This window comes from Rana temporaria, chromosome 11, assembly GCF_905171775.1.
Source record: "Rana temporaria chromosome 11, aRanTem1.1, whole genome shotgun sequence".
Classification (NCBI taxonomy): Eukaryota; Metazoa; Chordata; class Amphibia; order Anura; family Ranidae; genus Rana; species Rana temporaria.
Genome location: NC_053499.1, coordinates 56582605 through 56604938, shown reverse-complemented (window position 1 = coordinate 56604938; position 22334 = coordinate 56582605). Strand labels below are relative to the sequence as shown.

The 22334-nt window shown below is 44.9% G+C and overlaps 1 protein-coding gene across 2 annotated transcripts in view; it reads left to right on the top strand.

Moving 5' to 3' along the window:
• The window catches only part of LOC120917350, a 52511-nt gene that overhangs the window by 8089 nt on the left and 22088 nt on the right, over positions 1 to 22334 (top strand). For both annotated transcript variants that reach the window (XM_040328578.1, XM_040328577.1), the window contains exon 2: positions 14953 to 14981. In XM_040328578.1, the coding sequence (XP_040184512.1) occupies positions 14953 to 14981 (29 nt within the window). The remainder of the gene's footprint in view (positions 1 to 14952; positions 14982 to 22334) is intronic.

The following is a 22334-nucleotide window of genomic DNA, read 5'->3' as shown; positions in this document are numbered from 1 at the left end:
TCGTATCTCAAGCCAATAGATCAAACTATTAAGGGCTCTTTCAGGCTGGGTTCACACTACGGTTTTCCCGTCCGTCAGCCGCATACGATTTCAGTATTGAAAACGTACGGGCCCGGACGGGAAAACGTATAGATAGAGAATGCATTGCAAATCGTATGCACTCAGATGCATCCGGGTGCGTACGATTTGCTGGCAAAACGTTTTTTAAACGTACGCAAAACCGTGTTCAACCACGGTTTTGCGGTCGTTTTTAAAACAGTATGGCAACCGCATACGTTTTCCTTTAACATTAATGTCAATGGAAAACGTACATATGTGCGGTTCCATACGTTCCCGTCCGTTTCAGCCGCATACGGTTTTTCATATAAATCGTATGCGGCTGACGGACGGGAAAACCGTAGTGTGAACCCAGCCTCACACGTCTGTTCAGTTTTTCAGATCAGTTTTTTTTTCATCAGTTGATCCGTTTTTCCATCAGTTTTTCGTCAGTTTTTCATCAGTTTTTGCATCAGTTTTTCCATCCATTTTTTTTTGTTTTTTTTGTGGCTTTTTACATAGAAAAACGGATGTTAGCGGAACGGATGATAAACGGATCATCCGTTAACGTCCGTTTTTCGTCCGTTCCGTTTATTAGACGGAAGAAAAATAGGGTTTTCTTCCGTCCAAAAAAACGGAACTGAACGCAGACGGATGCTAACGGACGTTAGCGGATGCTCATCCGCTAACGGACGCTAGCCCATAGGGAAGCATTGCGGTCCGTTAACGGACGTCCAAAAAACGGACGAACGGAATGGACGCGTGAAAGAGCCCTTAAGCAATCCAGAGAGGGTAATGCGAAGAGCAATATGCAGCAATAAAAAAATAAACCATCATAGCATTAGTAAAACACATGGCATCAGTAAAAATCAACCGGTATAGCATTAGTAAAAATCAACCCACATGGCATTAGTAAAAATCAACCCACATGGCATCAGTAAAAATCAACCCACATGGCATCAGTAAAAATTAACCCACATGGCATCAGTAAAAATTAACCCACATGGCATCAGTAAAAACCAACCCACATGGCATCAGTAAAAATTAACCCACATGGCATTACTAAAAATCAACCCACATGGCATTAGTAAAAATTAACCCACATGGCATCAGTAAAAATTAACCCACATGGCATTAGCAAAAATCAACCCACATGGCATTACTAAAAATCAACCCACATGGCATAAGTAAAAACCAACCCACATGGCATCAGTAAAAATCAACCCACATGGCATCAGTAAAAATTAACCCACGTGGCATTACTAAAAATCAACCCACATGGCATCAGTAAAAATTAACCCACATGGCATTACTAAAAATCAACCCACATGGCATAAGTAAAAATGGTGGCACAGTGGCACAGTGGCGACAATTGATGGGCACAGTGGCTGCGTTTGATGGGCACAGTGGCTGTGTGTGATTGGCACAGTGGATGCGTTTGGGCACAGTGGCGACAATTGATGGGCACAGTGGCTGCTTTTGATGGGCACAGTGGCTGCATGTGATGGCACAGTGACTGCGTTTGGTGGCACAGTGAGGCTGCAATTAATGTTTTTTTTTTCTTTAGAGAAGGCAAGCTCAAAATAACAAACATTTTTTTAAACTGCTATTTTTTATTTAAAAAATTAACCCACATGGCATCAGTAAAAATGGTGGCACAGTGGCTGCATGTGATGGGCACAGTGGCGACAATTGATGGGCACAGTGGCTACGTTTGATGGGCACAGTGGCTGCATGTGATGGCACAGTGGCTGCGTGTGATGAGCACAGTGGCGACAATTGATGGGCACAGTGGCTACATTTGATGGGCACAGTGGCTGCGTGTGATGAGCACAGTGGTGACAATTGATGGGCACAGTGGCTGCGTTTGATGGGCACAGTGGCGACAATTGATGGGCACAGTGGCGACAATTGATGGGCACAGTGGCTACGTTTGATGGGCACAGTGGCTGCGTGTGATGAGCACAGTGGCGACAATTGATGGGCACAGTGGCGACAATTGATGGGCACAGTGGCTGTGTGTGATGAGCACATTGGCGACAATTGATGGGCACAGTGGCTACGTTTGATGGGCACAGTGGCTGCATGTAATGGCACAGTGGCTGCGTGTGATGAGCACAGTGGCGACAATTGATGGGCACAGTGGCTACATTTGATGGGCACAGTGGCTGCATGTGATGGCACAGTGGCTGCGTGTGATGGGCACAGTGGCTACGTTTGATGGGCACAGTGGCTACGTTTGATGGGCACAGTGGCTGCGTGTGATGAGCACAGTGGCGACAATTGATGGGCACAGTGGCTACGTTTGATGGGCACAGTGGCTGCATGTGATGGCACAGTGGCTGCGTGTGATGAGCACAGTGGCGACAATTGACAGGCACAGTGGCTGCATGTGATGGCACAGTGGCTGCGTGTGATGGCACAGTGGCTGCGTGTGATGAGCACAGTGGCGACAATTGATGGGCACAGTGGCTACGTTTGATGGGCACAGTGGCTGCATGTGATGGCACAGTGGCTGCATGTGATGGCACAGTGACTGCGTTTGGTGGCACAGTGAGGCTGCAATTAATGTTTTTTTTTTTTCTTTAGTCAGAGAAGGCAAGCTCAAAATAACAAACATTTTTTTAAACTGCTATTTTTTATTTAAAAAATTATGGTCACCTCAGGCTAAGGTGACCATAATTTTTTAAATATAGCAGTTTAAAAAAATGTTTGTTATTTTGAGCTTGCCTTCTCTGACTTAAGAAAAAAAAAAAACATTGAGGTCCTCAGCTCAGTCCAACACCCCCCCCCCTCCCTCCCTCCCCAATACTTTCTTACTTTTAATGAAGGTTCTGTCTTCTTGCAGACAGTTTTTACTGTAATCAGAATTAGTACGGCAGGCCAGGCCCAGGCGCAGCAGCAGGCTCCTCGTGACCGTGAGTCACAGCTTGTACTCTGACTGGCGCCGACAGTCACTCTCGCTCCCTCCTCCCTCCTCCCTCTCTCACCTCCGGCCGCCGGCGTGACGTCACGCGGCGCACGGCGGTGGAAATGGAATGAACCAAATCATCCTCCATGGGGGGGGGGCGAGGAGATGCACCGGAGGAAAGGGAGCCAGCCAGGAGCGCACGCGGCAGCCAGTGAGTCGGCGCCAGCGGGCACACAGTATAGTGAGCGCAGTCACATCTGGGGGGGATTTTACCATACATGTCCCCCCCGCATTATTTCCTGGGGGGGATGCGTCCCCCCCGTCCCCCCCGGTTCCTACGCCCGTGAATAGAGCCCATCTGTGTTTAGTTTCATCTTAGTATAAATACAGCAGTTCTTTGAAGCCTTCAGAGGTTTGTTAGTGAGCAAAATGCCTCATAAAAACCAAGAAACACACCAGACAGATCAGAGATAAAGTTGTGGAGAAGTTTAAAGCAGAGTTAGGTTATAAAACAATATCCCAAGCTTTGAATATCTCACAGAGCACTGTTCAATCCATGATCTGAAAATGGAAAGAGTATAGAACAACCACAAAACTACCAAGACATGGCCGTCCACCTAAACTGGCAGACCTGGCAAGGAGAACATTAATCAGAGAAGCAGCCAAGAGAGGCCCATGGTAACTCTAGAGGAGCTTCAGAGATCCACAGCTCAGGTGGGAGAATCTGTCCACAGGACAACTATTAGTCGTGCTCTTCACAAATCTGGCCTTTATGGAAGAGTGGCAAGAAGAAAGCCCATTGTTAAAAGAAAGCCATATAAAGTCCCGTTTGCAGTTTGCGAGAAGCCATGTAGAGGATAGAGCAAACATGTGGAAGAAGGTGCTCTGGTCAGATGAGACCAAAATTGAACTTTTTGGCCCAAAAGCAAAATGCTGTGTGGCAGAAAACTAACACTGCACATCACCCTGAACACACCATGTCCACTGTGAAACATGGTGGTGGCAGCATCATATTGTGGGGAAGCTTTTCTTCAGCAGGAACAGGGAAGACGGTCAGAGTTGATGGGAAGATGGATGGAGCCAAACACAGGGCAATCTTAAAAGGAAACCTGTTAGAGTCTGCAAAAGACTTGAGACTGGGGCGGAGGTTCACCTTCCAGCAGGACAAAAACCCTAAACATACAGCCAGAGCTACAATGGAATGGTTTAAATCAAAGCTTATTCATGTGCTAGAATGGTCCAGACCTAAATCCAATTGAGAATCTGTGGCAAGAAATTTCTGTTCACAGACGCTCTCCATCTAATCTGACAGAGCTTGAGCTATTTTGCAAAGAAGAATGGGCAAAAGTTTCACTCTCTAGATGTTCAAAGCTGGTAGAGACATATCCAAAGAAACTTGCAGCACTAATTGCAGTGAAGGGTGGTTCTACAAGTATTAACTCAGGGGGGCTGAATACAAATGCACCCCACACTTTTCACCAGTGGTGTACTAACCAGGGGGGGGGGCCCCGGTGCCACACATTGGGAGTGGCGTGCCCCCCTGCGACAGCGGACCGTACCCAGTTTACTGACACATAAAATCCCCAAAAAATACATTTACGTTTTTGGTTGTAACATGACAACATTTGAAAAATTTAAAGGGATTTGAATACTTTTCCAAGGCACTGTACATCTTGGTTTGGGGCATAACATAGACAAAGGGCTTGTTCACTAGCATGGCTGCTAGTGTGCGATGTAAAGACATTGATGACGAGGCTCCATAAACAGCTCATCAGAATATAAGCTTTATTTAAAATTTTATTGAAACGTTACATATTTTTCAGTCCTACTGTCCACATCTTAGTGCGATCTGGTGAACTGCATTGCATAATGCTGAGCTGGGAAAAAGTAACGCATGCCATAGCACAACACTGCAGCACAGTGGTGTAAAATGCCATAATTGGGAACATGGCTTTTTGCCTTGTCTATGCATTGGGACTGTGTTGGGCAAGGCTGGCCAGTGCAGCTTAACGCATCTGGCGTGAACAGGGGGCAATTTCAAATTGCACTTGAAATTGCACTGAAAGTGCACTTGGAAGTGCAGTCGCTGTAAATCTGAGGGGTAGATCTGAAATGAGGGGAAGCTCTGCTGATTTTATCATCCAATCATGTGCAAGCTAAAATGCTGTTGTTTTTTTACTTTTCTTGCATGTCCCCCTCGGATCTACAGCGACTGCACCTCTAAGTGGATTTGCCTTTCGTAAATAACCACCATTATGTTGTGTGTTAACATGCATTATGTTAAGGAGGAACTGCAGTCTGCTCACATAATTTGTAATTATGGTGGTGATAGCTTTGGATGTGCTGCCAGGATCTGGGCAGCTAGGTTGAATGTCCACGGCTCCCCTGTCGGATCTTGAGGTGGTTCTAGGAGTGCGGCCACAGTGGAATCCTTATGCTGTATCTATCTTCACACAATGTGAGTTTGACCATTGTAATGTTTTTAACTTTACCATATTAAAGCCGAGTTACACTAGGGCGGCTTTTGGCTCTCTTCTTTTATGTTTTCGTCCACATCAGTGCCTGACCTCACAAATGCGCTTCTGGAAAAATGGTCAAACATTTCTATAGATACACTCCTAAAACTTGTGGACAGCCTTCCCAGAAGAGTTGAAGTTGTGGTAGCTGCAATGGAAGGGCCAACTCAATATTGAACCCTATAGACTGATGCCCCGTACACACGATCACTTTTTGTGATGAAAAAAAAATGAAATTTTTAAAAACGTCATCTAAAATGATGGTGTGTGGGCTAAACATCATTTTTTGTCTTCTGAAAAACGACCAAAAAAAAATTCGAACATGCTTCAATTTTTTATGTCATTTTTTGTGTCATAAAAAATGATCATGTGTGGGCAAAAACAACGTTTTAGACCCACACATGCCCAGAAGCAAGTTATGAGACGGAAGGAAAAACTACCATTCATAATGGAGTAAGCACATTCATCACGCTGTAACAGACAAAAAAGCACGAATCGTCTTTTACTAACAAGTAACCAGCTAAAAGCAGCCTCAAGGCGAATAGAACTTCCTCTTTAGAGTGCCGTCACTTTGTTCATCATTTTTCAAAAACGATGGTGTGTGGGCAACATCATTTTTAATGATGAAGTTGGAAAAATTTCATTTTTTTTCATGATAAGGCTTGGATGCCATTAAAGTTCATGTGCATGTAAAGGCCGGTGTCCCAATACTTTTGGTAATATAGTGTATGTGCACACATTTTATGGATGTGTTATGTGTGACACAACATAATTTTTTATGATATATATGTGTATAAAAAAAAAAAACTTTTTTTATCTAAGCAATCTGGTGATTTATGGGAAGCTCTCTATATTTTTCTGGAAGCACATTGAAAGTCCATAGCCACTCTGTAGTTGTTTTTTCCCTTATCTATTATGGCATGGCATGGTGTTTCCAGAGAAAAAGCATTTTGTTTCTGTTTCTATCAGTGATATCACGGTTCTTCTAAATATTTGCTGATGTTATCACAGCACACTGTTGTGAATGTTTCTAAAGGCAATAGGATTCTATGCATTAAGATAAAAAACGTTCTGCATGCAGCTCTCTCTGTTACTATGAGATGTAAAGGTCTCATAAATTACATTTTCCTCTACCTCCCCTGAAAAGAGCTAAATCCCCCTTTATTTGTGTCCCCCTCACAGACACTCACAGACACTGCAGCTCACACTAGGAGGGTTTTAGCAAGAGACAGTGTTGTCAATCCAAAAATCAGTAGGTGGGACTAGGTGTGGCCAGCTACAGGCTTGTCAATCAGCACTGACAATGCTAAAAGCTACACCCCGCAACATTGCCATTTGCATAGTAGTGCAAGCAGGTACCACCTATCTCGATTCACTCCCCCCCCGCAATCTCCAGGACGGATGACCCACGATTTTTGGGTGCGGCCATAGGAAAGTCCCCGGCTCCGGCCTAGCTCCAGAGCGGCGGCCATTTTGGTACACCTGGCGGTGGTTGTCTCGTAGGAAGTGATGTTTTGGCGCCGCCATCTTGCTCCACCCCATACTCCTGCACAATGAGAAGGAAGCAAGCGGACATCTTGTTACACCCAACAGTTATTTTGTGGGTGAAAGGAAAGGTGGACCCGATCGTTCCGTCAGGACTGTTCTACAGGCTATCTAACCACGATCAAGAGCAAACATTGAAATTAGCCATAGGAGACGCATAGACATGTGAAGACAGGACTAGGTGGACACAGCCAGAGTAACAGAGGTATTTAGGCAAACAGTCCTGATGTAAGCATGTAAGCCCGAAACAGATATCATCTATGTCTGAATATCTTGAATAACATTTTTACTAGCCGGATAGTTAACCACTTACCCCCCGGACCATATTGCTGCCCAAAGACCAGAGTACTTTTTGCGATTCGGGACTGCGTCGCTTTAACAGACAATTGCGCGGTCGTGCGACGTGGCTCCCAAACAAAATTGGCGTCCTTTTTTTCCCACAAATAGAGCTTTCTTTTGGTGGTATTTGATCACCTCTGCGTTTTTTATTTTTTGCGCTATAAACAAAAATAGAACGACAATTTTGAAAAAAATTAATATTTTTTACTTTTTGCTGTAATAAATATCCCCCAAAAATATATAAAAAAACATTTTTTTTCTTCAGTTTAGGCCGATACGTATTCTTCTACATATTTTTCGTAAAAAAAAATCACAATAAGCGTTTATTGATTGGTTTGCGCAAAAGTTATAGCGTTTACAAAATAGGGGGTATTTTTATGGCATTTTTATTAATATTTTTTTTACTAGTAATGGCGGCGATCAGCGATTTTTTTTTCGGTATTGCGACATTATGGCGGACACTTCGGACATTTTTGACACATTTTTGGGACCATTGGCATTTTTATAGCGATCAGTGCTATAAAAATGCATTAGATTACTATAAAAATGCCACTGGCAGTGAAGGGGTTAACACTAGGGGGCGGGGAAGGGGTTAAGTATGCCTGGGTGTGTTCTTACTGTGGGGGGGGGGGTGGCCTCACTAGGGGAAACACTGATCTTCTGTTCATACATTGTATGAACAGAAAATCAGCATTTTCCCTGCTGACAGGAACGAGAGCTGTGTGTTTACACACACAGCTCCCGTTCCCCGCTCTGTACCGAGCGATCGCGTGTGCCTGGCGGCGATCGCGTCCGCCGGGCACACGCACGGGAGTCGGGGGCGAGCGGGGGGCGCGCGCGCGCCCCTAGTGGCGGCTAAAAGGCAGGACGTCATAATACGTGATCTCGCCTAGGAGAGCCACCTTGTGGACGTATTATGACGGTGCGGCGACGGCAAGTGGTTAAAGTGGAGGTTCACCCTCAAAAAAAATTCTGACATCACACAGAGTCGCGTCATCCTACCGACAGAATGCCAGTGTTTTTTTTTTTTTCTCAGCACATACCTCGTTATTACGATTTTGACCTCACGGCAATCCTGCGGGAGTGGGCGTTCCCAAGCACTGCCTGTGATTGACAGGCTTCCGAACGGCGCATACTGCGCGTCACAGGTTGCCGAAAAAACCCGAACGTCGGTGCGGCTCTATACGGCACCTGCGCACCGACATTCGGCTTCTGTCGGCAACCTGTGATGCGCAGTATGCGCCGTTCAGAAGCCTGTCAATCACAGGCAGTGCTTGGGAACGCCCACTCCCGTGGGATTGCCGTGAGGTCAAAATCGTGATAACGAGGTATGTACTGAGAAAAAAAACAAAAACACTGGCATTCTGTCGGTAGGATGGCGCGACTCCGTGTGATGTCAGAATTTTTTTTAAAGGGTGAACCTCCACTTTAAGTGCTTACTCAGCTTGGATAACGCCATAGTTCACCCCTGGACCCCTGGAGTGTTTTAGGTCTATTAAGACCCGAAAGGGGAATTAGGCAGCAACGAGTTCTTGGAACTGGGCAGGACGCTATCCAGCTAGTTAAACACCGGCAGGTCCTTGGCCCCTCTAGTTTCCACTCCTCTGGCAATGAGGGATGCTCGGATGCTACTCCACCCCCATTTAACTCTTGGATTGAATTTAAACTAATTAAAGGGGATCCACACCCAGTCCACCACGTGGTTTGAACTACAACTTGCACTACTCTTCTCCCGTGGCCCCTGATGACGGTTGTTAACCAGAAACGCGTCGGGCATACTTACATCACCCACTAGGAGAGTGCTTTTTTGTTTTGCTTTTTTCTCGCCATCTTTGGCACATGTATTGTTTTGGTGGCATTGTTGTATTTTGAACATTTGTTGCTTTTATATTGTCAGGGGATGCCCACGCAGGCATCCGAGTACTGAGTAACAGGTCAATGGGCTGCACTAATGGAAACAGGCACCAAGATAGTGAAAAGATATATATGTTTATTAAGTAAAAGCACACGTGAAAAACAATCAATCAATGAAAGCAAGTGTGACACAGCAACCAAAAACCACTAAGCAGGTAATGCAGGGATAAGACATAAGCAATAGTGTTGAGCAGAATATGCCATATTCGATTTCGCGATATATCTCGAATATATATTCGAATATTCGAGATATATTCGCTAAATTCGAATATTCGTGATATTTTATCGAAAGTAAATGATTGCGATTTTTCGCTATTGCGAATGCGAAAATAATTGCGATTTTTTGATAACTGCGGTAGGAGCACTCTGATTGGCTCAGAATATTCGTGATATTTTATCGAAATATCGCAACATGCGAATGCGATATTTATTGCGCAATTTCGAGAAATGCTGGAGGAGCGCTCTGATTGGCTCAGAATATTCGTGATATTTTATCGAAATATCGCAACATGCGAATGCGATATTTATTGCGCAATTTCGAGAAATGCTGGAGGAGCGCTCTGATTGGCTCAGAATATTCGTGATATTTTATCGAAATATCGCAACATGCGAATGCGATATTTATTGCGCAATTTCGACAAATGCTGTAGGAGCACTCTGATTGGCTCAGAATATTCGTGATATTTTACAATACAAAATAATTGCGAATATTCGGCAAATGCGGAAGGAGCACTCTGATTGGCTCAGAATATTCTTGATATTTTACAATACAAAATAATTGCGAATATTCGGCAAATGCAGAAGGAGCACTCTGATTGGCTCAGAATATTCTTGATATTTTACAATACAAAATAATTGCGAATATTCGGCAAATGCAGAAGGAGCACTCTGATTGGCTCAGAATATTCTTGATATTTTACAATACAAAATAATTGCGAATATTCGGGAAATGCGGAAGGAGCACTCTGATTGGCTCAGAATATTCTTGATATTTTACAATACAAAATAATTGCGAATATTCGGGAAATGCGGAAGGAGCACTCTGATTGGCTCAGAATATTCTTGATATTTTACAATAGAAAATAAAAAGTGTTTTGCATTGGTGGTGATTCTTTACTCTATCCATCTGTCACAGCCGTTTGTCAATCAAACACCTTAAAGATTGAACACGTTCATGCTGCATGCTTTGGACTTTTTTTCACTTCACATATCAAAGACATTTTTATGAAAGATTATTTTTCTATTATTGGGACTATATTTCTTTATATATTTGTTTCACTGTGTATTTCACAAGTTATTTGCGCTTGCTTATTTTATAATTTGCCCACATGTCTTGTCACTAGACATATTTTTTATTCTTGTAGAGCGACTCCATTTTCTGTCTTGTATTAATTTATGTTGTATAACATTTTTGAGTTGCTGCTGTATTCTCCCCTTTTTTAAGGTATGCGCAATTTTTTCCTTCTTACAAAAAATAATAATATCAAACATACAAATATTCATAACATACACATACACAAAGCCCCCCCCCTTTTGCATCAGAGACAATCAGAGTTCTCCTACCACAGTTATCGAAAATTCGCAATCATTTTCGCATTCGCAATAGCGAAAAATCGCAATTTTTTTTTTTTCAATTTGGCAACATAAAAGGATCGCCTCAGCTTAGCTACTCGGCCCAGGGTCTCTAATCATACCAGCAATGCTTTTAGACGTCGATAGGATGTGATCTGTTTTAAAAATCAAATTGAAAAAATGCGAATATTCGGAATTGCGAATATTCACCGCGAAATTCGAAATATAGCGCGATTTCTCGAATATGCTATATTCGAGTCGAATATTCGCAATGCGAATATTCGTGAGCAACACTAATAAGCAAGTCTGAGGTCCAAGCCAGGGGTCAAGGATAGGAGAGAGCAGCAAAGTCCAAAATACAAGCCGGGGTCAATAAGCGACAGGGTCCAGGGCAGGGAGCGAAGCAGGAACAGATGGGCAACAGCTAACAGGTCAGGCAGGGAACAGGCTGACAAGCAAAATACTGAAGCCCTGAACTCCAGTTTAGGGCGGGCTTAAATACCTGTGCAAATCTGTATTGGGCGACACCTGCTGGAGGCCACCAGAACTGCACCCCTGTTACTGAAGAGAACAGTGCCACCAGCAGGTGACCAGAGTCATGACACAGATCATGACAGTTCCCCCCACCAAGGGGTGGCCTCTGGACACCCCATTCTGCCCTTGCCCTGGTAGTGCATGTGGATGCAGAAGAGTCCCAAATAGTCCTTCGGTCCCAGCCCTTTAACCCATTGGGAGACCAGCCCCCCAAGTCCGGAAACGGAACCTGCATCCTACCACCACCAGGGTCTGGAAGTTGGTATCTAGAGGTGGAAACAGGCCAGGCAGCGAATTTGGGGTCATTAGGCTGGGAAAGTGACACATCGAACTGAAAGTCAGGCACGTCAGGCTGGGAGCCCGTACCCAGGACGTCGGGGTGGACAACAGGAACCAGGCCGCCAGACTGGGCCGCAGATGGTGGCAGATCAGCAGACGGTGGCAAATCAGGCTGGGCAGTAGACAGGAACCCCTCCGGCTGGGCAGCAGACAGGAACCCCTCCGGCTGAGCAGCAGACAGGAACACCTCCGGCTGGGCAGCAGACAGGAACACCTCCGGCTGGGCAGCAGACAGGAACACCTCCGGCTGGGCAGCAGACAGGAACACCTCCGGCTGGGCAGCAGACAGGAACACCTCCGGCTGGGCAGCAAACAGGAACAACTCCGTCTGGGCAGCAAACAGGAACAACTCCGGCTGGGCAGAAAACAGGAACACCTCCGGCTGGGCAGCAGACAGGAACACCTCCGGCTGGGCAGCAGACAGGAACACCTCCGGCTGGGCAGCAGACAGGAACACCTCCGGCTGGGCAGCAGACAGGAACACCTCCGGCTGGGCTGCAGACAGGGGCTCAACAAGTTGGTATGTTGGCATTGCAACGTCAGGCTGGGCAACTGGCACGTCAGGCTGGGCAACTGGCACGACAAACTTGGCAACTGGCACGTCAGGCTGGGCAACTGGCACGTCAGGCTGGGCAACTGGCACGTCAGGCTGGGCAACTGGCACGTCAGGCTGGGCAACTGGCACGTCAGGCTGGGCAACTGGCACAACAAACTGGGCAACTGGCACGTCAGGCTGGGCAACTGGCACGTCAGGCTGGGCAACTGGCACAACAAACTGGGCAACTGGCACAACAAACTGGGCAACTGGCACGTCAGGCTGGGCAACTGGCACGTCAGGCTGGGCAACTGGCACGTCAAACTGGGCAACTGGCACGTCAGGCTGGGCAACTGGCACGTCAGGCTGGGCAACTGGCACGTCAGGCTGGGCAACTGACACGTCAGGCTGGGCAACTGGCACAACAAACTGGGCAACTGGCACGTCAGGCTGGGCAACTGGCACGTCAGGCTGGGCAACTGGCACGTCAGGCTGGGCAACTGGCACAACAAACTGGGCAACTGGCACGTCAGGCTGGGCAACTGGCACGTCAGGCTGGGCAACTGGCACAACAAACTTGGCAACTGGCACGTCAGGCTGGGCAACTGGCATGTCAGGCTGGGCAACTGACACGTCAGGCTGGGCGACTGGCAAAACAAACTGGGCAACTGGCACAACAGGCTGGGCAACTGGTACTGGAACAGGCTGAGCCGATGGCACTGGAACAGGCTGAGCAGACGGCACTGGAACAGGCTGAGCAGACGGCACTGGAACAGGCTGAGCAGACGGCACTGGAACAGGCTGAGCAGACGGCACTGGAACAGGCTGAACAGACGGCACTGGAACAGGCTGAACAGATGGCACTGGAACAGGCTGGGCAGGTGGCACTGGAACAGACTGAAGCAGGTTGGCTGAAGTGGATGCAGATTGGGTTAGTGGCAGGATCGAGTGGGTTGGAAAAAACTTTTTCTTCTTCTTCTTTGGTTTCACCACTGAGGGTTTGCATATGGGTATAGGGTTGGAGGTAATGGATACAGTTGGTAGGGGTGAAGAGCGAAGGGGTGGTGAAACAGAAGGTTCCGACCTTGAAGAGGATTTTGGTGGAACAAATGGAGGCAGTTGAGAAGCAGCAGAAGGGTTAAAGGCAGGGTAAGTGCAGCAGGAGGAAACAGAGGACTGGTACTTTGTTGTTAGCAGGGTGTATTGTTCAGCAAAAGTGGGAATTGGGGGTAAAGAAAAAGACATCCCAGCAGGTTGGTAACTAGAAATGGATGGTTGGAAGCTGACAGGGGCTGAGTACAACAAACTGGACCAGGCTTGTAATAATGGCTGTACAAAATCAGATTTGCACACGGCTTGTCTGACCAGAGACTGCACAGAATTAATGCATGCTGCAATCACCTGTTGAGGACAAGCTGAGTACTGCTCATGAAAAAAGGCTAAATCATCCTCCAACAGCCACACCAAAGACTCTACCTGAGCTGCACTAAAAGGAGGTGTGTAATCATCACGTCCATTAGCAGCATCAGACTGAGCCAACTCTGTGCAGATCCGAATCAATGGCTGCACATCATCAAACAAAACACTGCCATGATCAATAAAAACATGAGCCATACGGATACATTCCAACAACTGCTCACTAGTGTATTCACTTAGTTCCTGATAGCAGAAATCTCTGTCATCTGTTGCCAAGAGTGACAGGTACACAATATCTTCTAGATGCATTTTTATAAAAGCAAATGCCCAGAGCCAATTTCCCAAGTGCAGCCGACCTGTTTATATGGCTTCAGTATTATGTCAAGGGATGTCCACGCAGGCATCCGAGTACTGAGTAACAGGTCAATGGGCTGCACTAATGGAAACAGGCACCAAGATAGTGAAAAGATATATATGTTTATTAAGTAAAAGCACACGTGAAAAACAATCAATGAAAGCAAGTGTGACACAGCAACCAAAAACCACTAAGCAGGTAATGCAGGGATAAGACATAAGCAAGTCTGAGGTCCAAGCCAGGGGTCAAGGATAGGAGAGAGCAGCAAAGTCCAAAATACAAGCCGGGGTCAATAAGCGACAGGGTCCAGGGCAGGGAGCGAAGCAGGAACAGATGGGCAACAGCTAACAGGTCAGGCAGGGAACAGGCTGACAAGCAAAATACTGAAGCCCTGAACTCCAGTTTAGGGCGGGCTTAAATACCTGTGCAAATCTGTATTGGGCGACACCTGCTGGAGGCCACCAGAACTGCACCCCTGTTACTGAAGAGAACAGTGCCACCAGCAGGTGACCAGAGTCATGACACAGATCATGACATATATGCACTTAGGTGTGCATTGTGTGCTTTTATCAAGTGCCAAGTTGTGTATGTCTTGTCCCATTAAATATCATGTGTTACATCAACACCGTGTTTGGCCTGTAAAGTCCCACCCAGGGGGAATATTTTCTTTTGTTATATATATATTTTAGAGGTCATAGTTCTACCCTTATCAGTAACCTGTCCCTTGTCTGTCTGTGCAGTGGATAATGTGTGGATATAAAAAGATTGCCTGTACAGAATTACAAATCCTTCAGCAAGGATAACAGTAACTGTATATGTATTTAAACTTCGGGTTTAGCAGTTTGCCTGGCGTTGCACTATATAGGAAAAACACACAGTTGTACATTTTATTTAATATTTTCCTTAGTAACTCAGAATTTATAAAAATTTTGTTTTACAGGCTCAATACAATGACAAAGCACAAAACAGGTACGTATCGTTAAATAAATACTGTATATATTTAGGTCTGTTTAACTGCCTAAATGTTGCATGTACAATGCAGAGCAGTAGAGAGTATTTACCTTTTACAGCTTTAACATTAAAGTGGAGTTCAAATAATTTTTTTCATTTGCAGTCATTCCCATGGCCATCCTCACTGATATTCTAAATGGCAATCATTTTTTTTCCCTAAATATCCTTTTCTATATTTTTGTGCAGCACTTTTGGCTCTGGCCACCTAGGTGATTACGTCTCAAGGCAATTCCCATGGACTCCTGGGATATCTGCGTCATCTATCCCAGGAGTCAATGGGAATTGCCTAATACCAAAATCTTGCATGATTTCCAGACCGGTAATGATGCGAACAGTAGGAGTTAGGTGCCATTGCTATGGCAACCTGTCAGGAAGAGACATCGCCGCGCAGTGGCATTACTGTGCTTGTGCGAGATCAGGAGGTGCATGCTGAGTAGCCAGCTGCACTGATTTCCAGAAATGAAGACATGCAGGCTTCAGATGACCACAACAGCCATGGACCCTGCGTGCTTCCGAGATCTGGTTAGTTTATAATGATTTAAAAAAAAACAACCATGTTGCTTAACTTATCCGAATTAGGGTTGAGCTTCGAGTTCGAGTCAAACTCATGTTCAACTCGAACATTGCCTGTTCGGTGAACAGCGAACAATTTGAGGTGTTCGTTGCAAATTCGAAAAGCCGCGGAACACCCTGTAAAAGTCTATGGGAGAAATCTAAAGTGCTAATTATAAAGGCTTATATGCAAGTTATTGTCCTAAAAAGTGTTTGGGGACCTGGGACCTGCCCCAGGGGACATGTTTTTTCGGGAGCAGTGATTTTAGCTTAAAGTAAAACAATAAAAGTGAAATATTTCTTAAAATTTCGTACATGGGGGTGTATAGTATGCCTGTGAAGTAGCGCTTGTTTCCCGTGCTTAGAACTGTCCCTGCACAAAGTGTCATTTCTGAAGGAAAAAAAGTAATTTAAAATCACTCGCGGCTATAATGAATTGTCGGCTCCCGGCAATTCAGAGAAAAGTCATTCTTAAAAAAAAACGTGGGGGTCCCCCCAAATCCAATTACCAGGCCCTTCAGGTCTATATCTTTTCATGTGACAACAGAAATTACACTTTGTACAATGTAAAGTAGTGAGTGTGCAGCTTGTATAACAGTTGTAGCGGGGTGCCTGTGACACAAGTAAAAATGACAGGAAAAGTATTTGATGGGGTATATGTTCCTCCATGGATTCTTAGATTTACAATCTAAGATAATACCAGCAGAGACTTCAGGGTAAAGAAGGATAGTTCTTTACCCTGTGTTGGTAAAGTCCATTCTGGGCTGGTTTTATTAGGAGTCTGATAGAGCTTTGGGTGGCACAGACTCCCAAGTTCCTGTACTGCAGTTTAATGTATTCCTCTCAGGTCTTGATTAAGGCAGCTGGTGCTAGCACTCAGAGAGAGTGTGGGTTTCCATGTGAGGAGGCATCTTGGAGCACGGCTGCTTATCCCTGACTTTGGATAAGTATTTGCGATTGTAAAGACACTTACTACAAAACCAAGGACTGGTCAGACTACGGACACAGTAAGGCTCGGTAGAGCAGAAGTTTATTTTTGTTTGATGGCAAGATGCCCTTTTTCTTCCGTTTGGAAATATCCTGTGCATTAAATATGGTGTTTCCCTAAAGAGACTAAGTTTGTCCCTGCATTGAGTCTGATCAAAATCACTCAACACACAGCCATTAATGTCTAAACTGCTGGCAACAAAAGTGAGTACACTCCTAAGTGAAAATGTCCAAATTGGGCCCAATTAGCCATTTTCCCTCCCCGGTGTCATGTGACTTGTTAGTGTTACAAGGTCTCAGGTGTGAATAGGGAGCAGGTGTGTTAAATTTGGTGTTATCGCTCTCACTCTCTCATACTGGAAGTTCAACATGCCCCCTCATGGCAAAGAAAAAACGATTGTTGCTCTAAATAAAGATGGCCTAGGATATAAGAAGATTGCCAAGACCCTGAAACTGAGCTGCAGCACCATACTGACCATACAGCGGTTTAACAGGACAGGATCCACTCAGAACAGGCCTTGCCATGGTCAACCAAAGAAGATGAGTGGACGTGTTCAGCGTCATATCCAGAGGTTGTCTTTGGGAAAGAGATGTATGAGTGCTGACAGCATTGCTGCAGAGGTTAAAGAGGTGGGGGGTCAGCCTGTCAGCGCTCAGACCATATACCGCACGCTGCATCAAATTGGTTTGCATGGCCATTGTCCCAAAAGGAAGCCTCTTCTAAAGATGATGCACAAGAAAGCCCATAGACAGTTTGCTGAAAACTAAGGACATGGATTACTGGAACCATGTCCTGTGGTCTGATGAGACTAAGATAAATGTATTTGGTTCAGATGGTGTCAAGCGTGTGTGGCAGCAACCAGATGATGGGTACAAAGACAAGTGTGTCTTGGCTACAGTCAAGCATGGTGGTGGGGTGTCATGGTCTGGGGCTGCATGAGTGTCGGCACTGGGGAGCTACAGTTCATTGAGGGAACCATAAATGCCAACATGTACTGTGACATACTGAAGCAGAGCATGTTCCCCTCCCTTCAGAGACTGGGCCGCAAGGCAGTATTCCAACATGATAACGACCCCAAACATAACTCCAAGATGACCACTGCCTTGCTAAAGAAGCTGAGGGTAAAGGTGATGGACTGGCCAAGCATGTCTCCAGACCTAAACCCTATTAATCTGTGGGGCATCCTCATAACGGAAGGTGGAGGAGAGCAAGGTCTCTAACATCCACCAGCTCTGTGATTTCGTCATGGAAGAAAGGAAGAGGACTCCAGTGGCAAACTGTGAAGCTCTGGTGAACTCCATGCCCAAGAGGGTTATGGCAGTGCTGGAAAATAATGGGGTCCACACAAAATATTGACACTTTGGGTCCAATTTGGACATTTTTATTTGAGGTATACTCGCTTTTGTTGCCAGCGGTTTAGAAATGAATGGCTGTGTCAAGTTATTTTGAGGGGACAGAAAGTTTACACTGTTATGCAAGCTGTACACTCACTACTTTACATTGTAGAAAAGTGTAATTTCTTCAGTGTTGTCACATGAAAAGATCATATACAAATATTTACCAAAATTTGAGGGGTGTACTCAATTTTATAAGATACTGTATTTGAAATCAAATCTTTATTATTTTGTGGAAATAACATGGTGTGGGTGGATTTCTGACAGTCACAGGCTGTGCCATGTCCCTCAAACCTGTGTCTTAGAATAAGAGGGAGGTGAAGCAACCATTAATCTACATGTAATATTCTGCCCCCCATTGTGTTTAGCTGGTTAGTGGGCAAGGGAGGGCACCACTGTGTATACACCCACATGTGACTCTATAGTCACATGGGCTGCTCAGATGTGATAGGGAGGATATGCTCAGCATAGAAACTCACTATAAACTGAGCATGTGCACAGCTGCCACCACAGCTGCAAAATCCCTAGCTGAATTGTGGAGACAGAGAGCAGTAGGATCAGCCAGGTTTTTTGCAGAATACAGAAAACAGATCACATTGTGACTCAGGGCTCTATTCACAAAGCAGTGGCTTACCGCATCTGAGTATGCGGTAAGATAACGCATAGCATTTACTAAAAAATGCTACTAAAATACTGCATTAGTTATTTTCTGAAGTCATGCCGTATTTTAGTAGTGAAACCCTGCAGTAATTTATTGCCAGCAGTAGCCGGCATCCTTAACACAGGCTGTCACTGACTGGTTGTTAAGGAGCAGGCAGCCACCGGTGTCCTTAAAAAACAGTAAATGTCATGGTTAAGGAGCAGGCGGCCACCATGTCCTTAACAACCAATGAGCCATCAGTGGGGTTTCCTGCTGAATGTAAAAAATGCTGGCAATAAAAACAAAGGAAAAAAATGAAGTAGGCTCCCCTAATCTATTTCAGGCCCGGTATGAATTTTGAGGAGAACCCCCACACCAAAATGTTTAAAAAAATGTTGTTGGGTCCCCCCCAAAATTCGTACCAGACCCTTACCCGAGTATGCAGCCTGGCAGGTTAGGAGAGGGAGGGGATGAGCAAGCGCCCCTCTCCTGAACCATACAAGACACATGTCCTCATCATGGCCCCCAAAGCACCTTGTCCCCATGTTGATGGGGACAAGAGCCTCATCCCCACAACCTTGGCCAGTGGTTGTGGGGGTCGGCGGGCGAGGGGCTTATTGGAATTTAGAAGCCTCCTTAACAAGGTGGCCTCCCAGGAGAGGCGATGACAGCTTGATTGAAGATTCACACTGTTGTACCAGACCACGGATGTTGGCAGTTATAAAGAAAAACACTTCATCCCCATTGGTTTCTTTATTAACTATCAAATTTCACTTAGCATTTTTTTCAAAGTTTACTAAATAGCACCAAGATGTCTCTCTGGAAGAGATGGGGTGTTCTGTGGACTGTAGATCCCATACAGGTGGATGACCTGGGTGGTCTGGGGTTATTTCTGCTGCCACAGGCCTGGCTGCCTGCTATTATTCAAGGAAATATTCATTCTTTCTGCAGACCAAAAAATTTAAGGAATGTCACAGCCTCAGTTTATTGAAGCTTTGCTGAGTCATGTAGCAAGACTTGTTTCTAACATGTTCAGGCTAATCAACAACAGGATATCAAAACAAAGTACATTTATGAAATAGACTGATCAAAGTTATGCATGAACCTGATTCACAATGTTATAGCATGGCAGGAAAAACAATTGCTCAGTAAAATCTTTCCCCATTTAGGGCCCATTTACACTTATGCATTATGGTAGCATGCGGTAAAACATACGTTTTAATCCATGCTAGCGCATGAACCATGAACCATGGTGCATTGCCATGCCATTCATTTTGAATAGCATCACAAATGCACTATTACAATAGTGGGCAACGCATCAACAATTTGGTGCACATGCCCTGCATTAGAAAAAGGTCACGTTTGTTTTTATGTCCATTAAAAAATAATTCCCAATGCTTTTTAACCCTTTACCGACTGCCGCATGCCGATTTACGGTGGCAGAATGGCAGGGGCAGGCAAATGGGCGTACCTGTACGCTCCTTTAAATTTGTCGCCTAGCGAGCACGCACACGCTGCCAATGGCACGTGCGCACCGTGCCGTGGGAGTGTGCCCGCGTGTCCCCGCAAACTCGATGTTCGCCGGCGGCCCACGATTGCGGTGAGGAGAGGCAGAATGGGGAGACGCCCATGTAAACGAGGCATTTCCCTGTTCTGCCTAGCAACATGACAGGGATCTACTGCTCCCTGTCATCGGGAGCAGTGATCTTTATCATGTTGTAGTGAGACCATCCCCCTTACAGTTAGAACACATCCCTAGGACACACTTAACCCCTTGATTGCCCCCTAGTGTTTAACCCCTTCCCTGCCACAAAGTCTACATACCAGGATACAGAGTGTTATTTTCAGAAAAGTGACAGTTATTTTCATAAACTCAAAGTGCAGTGCTACAATAAAACATATGATTCACAGTGATAATAAATAAAGTTGTGTAAAACGGATATGTGACTACAAAAGTTCTGAAATACAGTCATTCACAATCCTCTTAAAAGCAAAAAAAGTGCTTCTTATCCTCCACCCAATAAAGTTCATCCAGTTGTGAGGTACAAAAACTGCCACCACTATATACACACTCACCAGAAATAAATGGTAAATATACATGACACCATCCACATATTACTGCAGGATCCACCAGGTCTCCACACAATCCAATAGGTGCCTTCCCATACAATTTGCAGTGCTGCAATGAATGAGCTCACCAAGTGGAGCCAAAATAATCTATTTATAGTGTAGTCATTTATTGACTCAATAAAAATGACATAAAATGCTGCAGCATACATCAAACAAACTTGGCTAGACTTACTCAAAGGGCCCGCCGAACCGGACACCGGAAGCAGCAGGGTGACGTCAGTACATAGGCTCCTCCCAACATGTTTCATGCACACGCCCGTCCTCAGGGGGGTACGGATATTTTCAACCGAGTCAGATTAGATTATGAAATTACAGTCACATGGTTAAACTAAAGATACTTATCTACGTGTTTTAGGCTTTGTGAGCTGAACTGTATGACTTCATCAGTGTGGTGATGCTCCCTCATATACAATATTTCATATCAGCCGGCAGATGGCAATTACGCTATCACACTGTATATCCTAACTGCAGAGGAACAAAGTGATTTGACTATGCTGTCTATAATAACACCTGTTTTGGAAAGTAAAAAAGTTATTTACAATAGTTTTTTATCTGTTAGCTTAAAATAAGAATTTAAAGAAGGTGGCATTGTTTTCCTGTTTTTTTTTTTGTTTTATTTTAAGATGCGTGTTTCAGGGCTTTTATCCTTGTTCTTTATTTACTACTTGGTGAGTCACTGACCTGCACCAATCACGTAAATAACAGATGCCAGAGTACCTAAAATGCACAGCTGGTTCTGGGTCAGTGGCTGGGTAAATAGTAAACCAAGCATGATGGCATAAAACATAAATAAATACAGCGCTTGCAACTGTGCAAAAAATGCAAATGGTAAAATCAAATGTAAAGTCCAAAAACCATCCAATACAACTATAATGCAAATAACGTCCCAATATAATAAAGTTCTCTTGTGCTCCAACTTTCTTCTTATAAGTGCTGATGTGCTCCAAATAAATTCACTCCGTGATGTAACACACCCCTCCTGTATCCCTGTCCACCAAAAATAATGGACCGCCAGTTTTCAGTCTGGGGGTCAGATAGGCTTAGATCTGGTAGGGAATGATGGGTCACAAGGGTCCGGTATGAATCTCCCCAATGTGGTTCTCAGAAATTTTAAATGTTCACCAAACCCAGAATGGAAGAGGGAACAATAGTGAAGTACTGTAAGGTTGGTGTTTATTGTGCATAAGTGAAAATATACTTACAGGACAAAGGTAAAATACAGGAATGTGAAATGCAAGGATTCTTTCCGGGACTCCCGTAACCAGCGTGCATTCCACAGCAACCGGAAGTGACGTCGTTGGGACTCAGAAATGGAAATTGGCGCGTTTCGCCCTCCCACATCAATTACCTTATTTCCGGTTGACAAAGACCAAAAATTTATACTGGAGGGCAGCAGCCTCCATCACGGTGGCCAATAAGATTTTAGTGGCATATATTTTACGTAACATACCATAGATTCTCATTCATCTGAAAAAACGGCATCCATCCCAGCGGTGTCAATTTCACCAATCTAGTACACATACCTTTTTTTATAGATTTTATAGACTTTTAAAACTTTAAAAACAAACAATGCTTTACTACAATATTATAAAATTATTATACTCTCC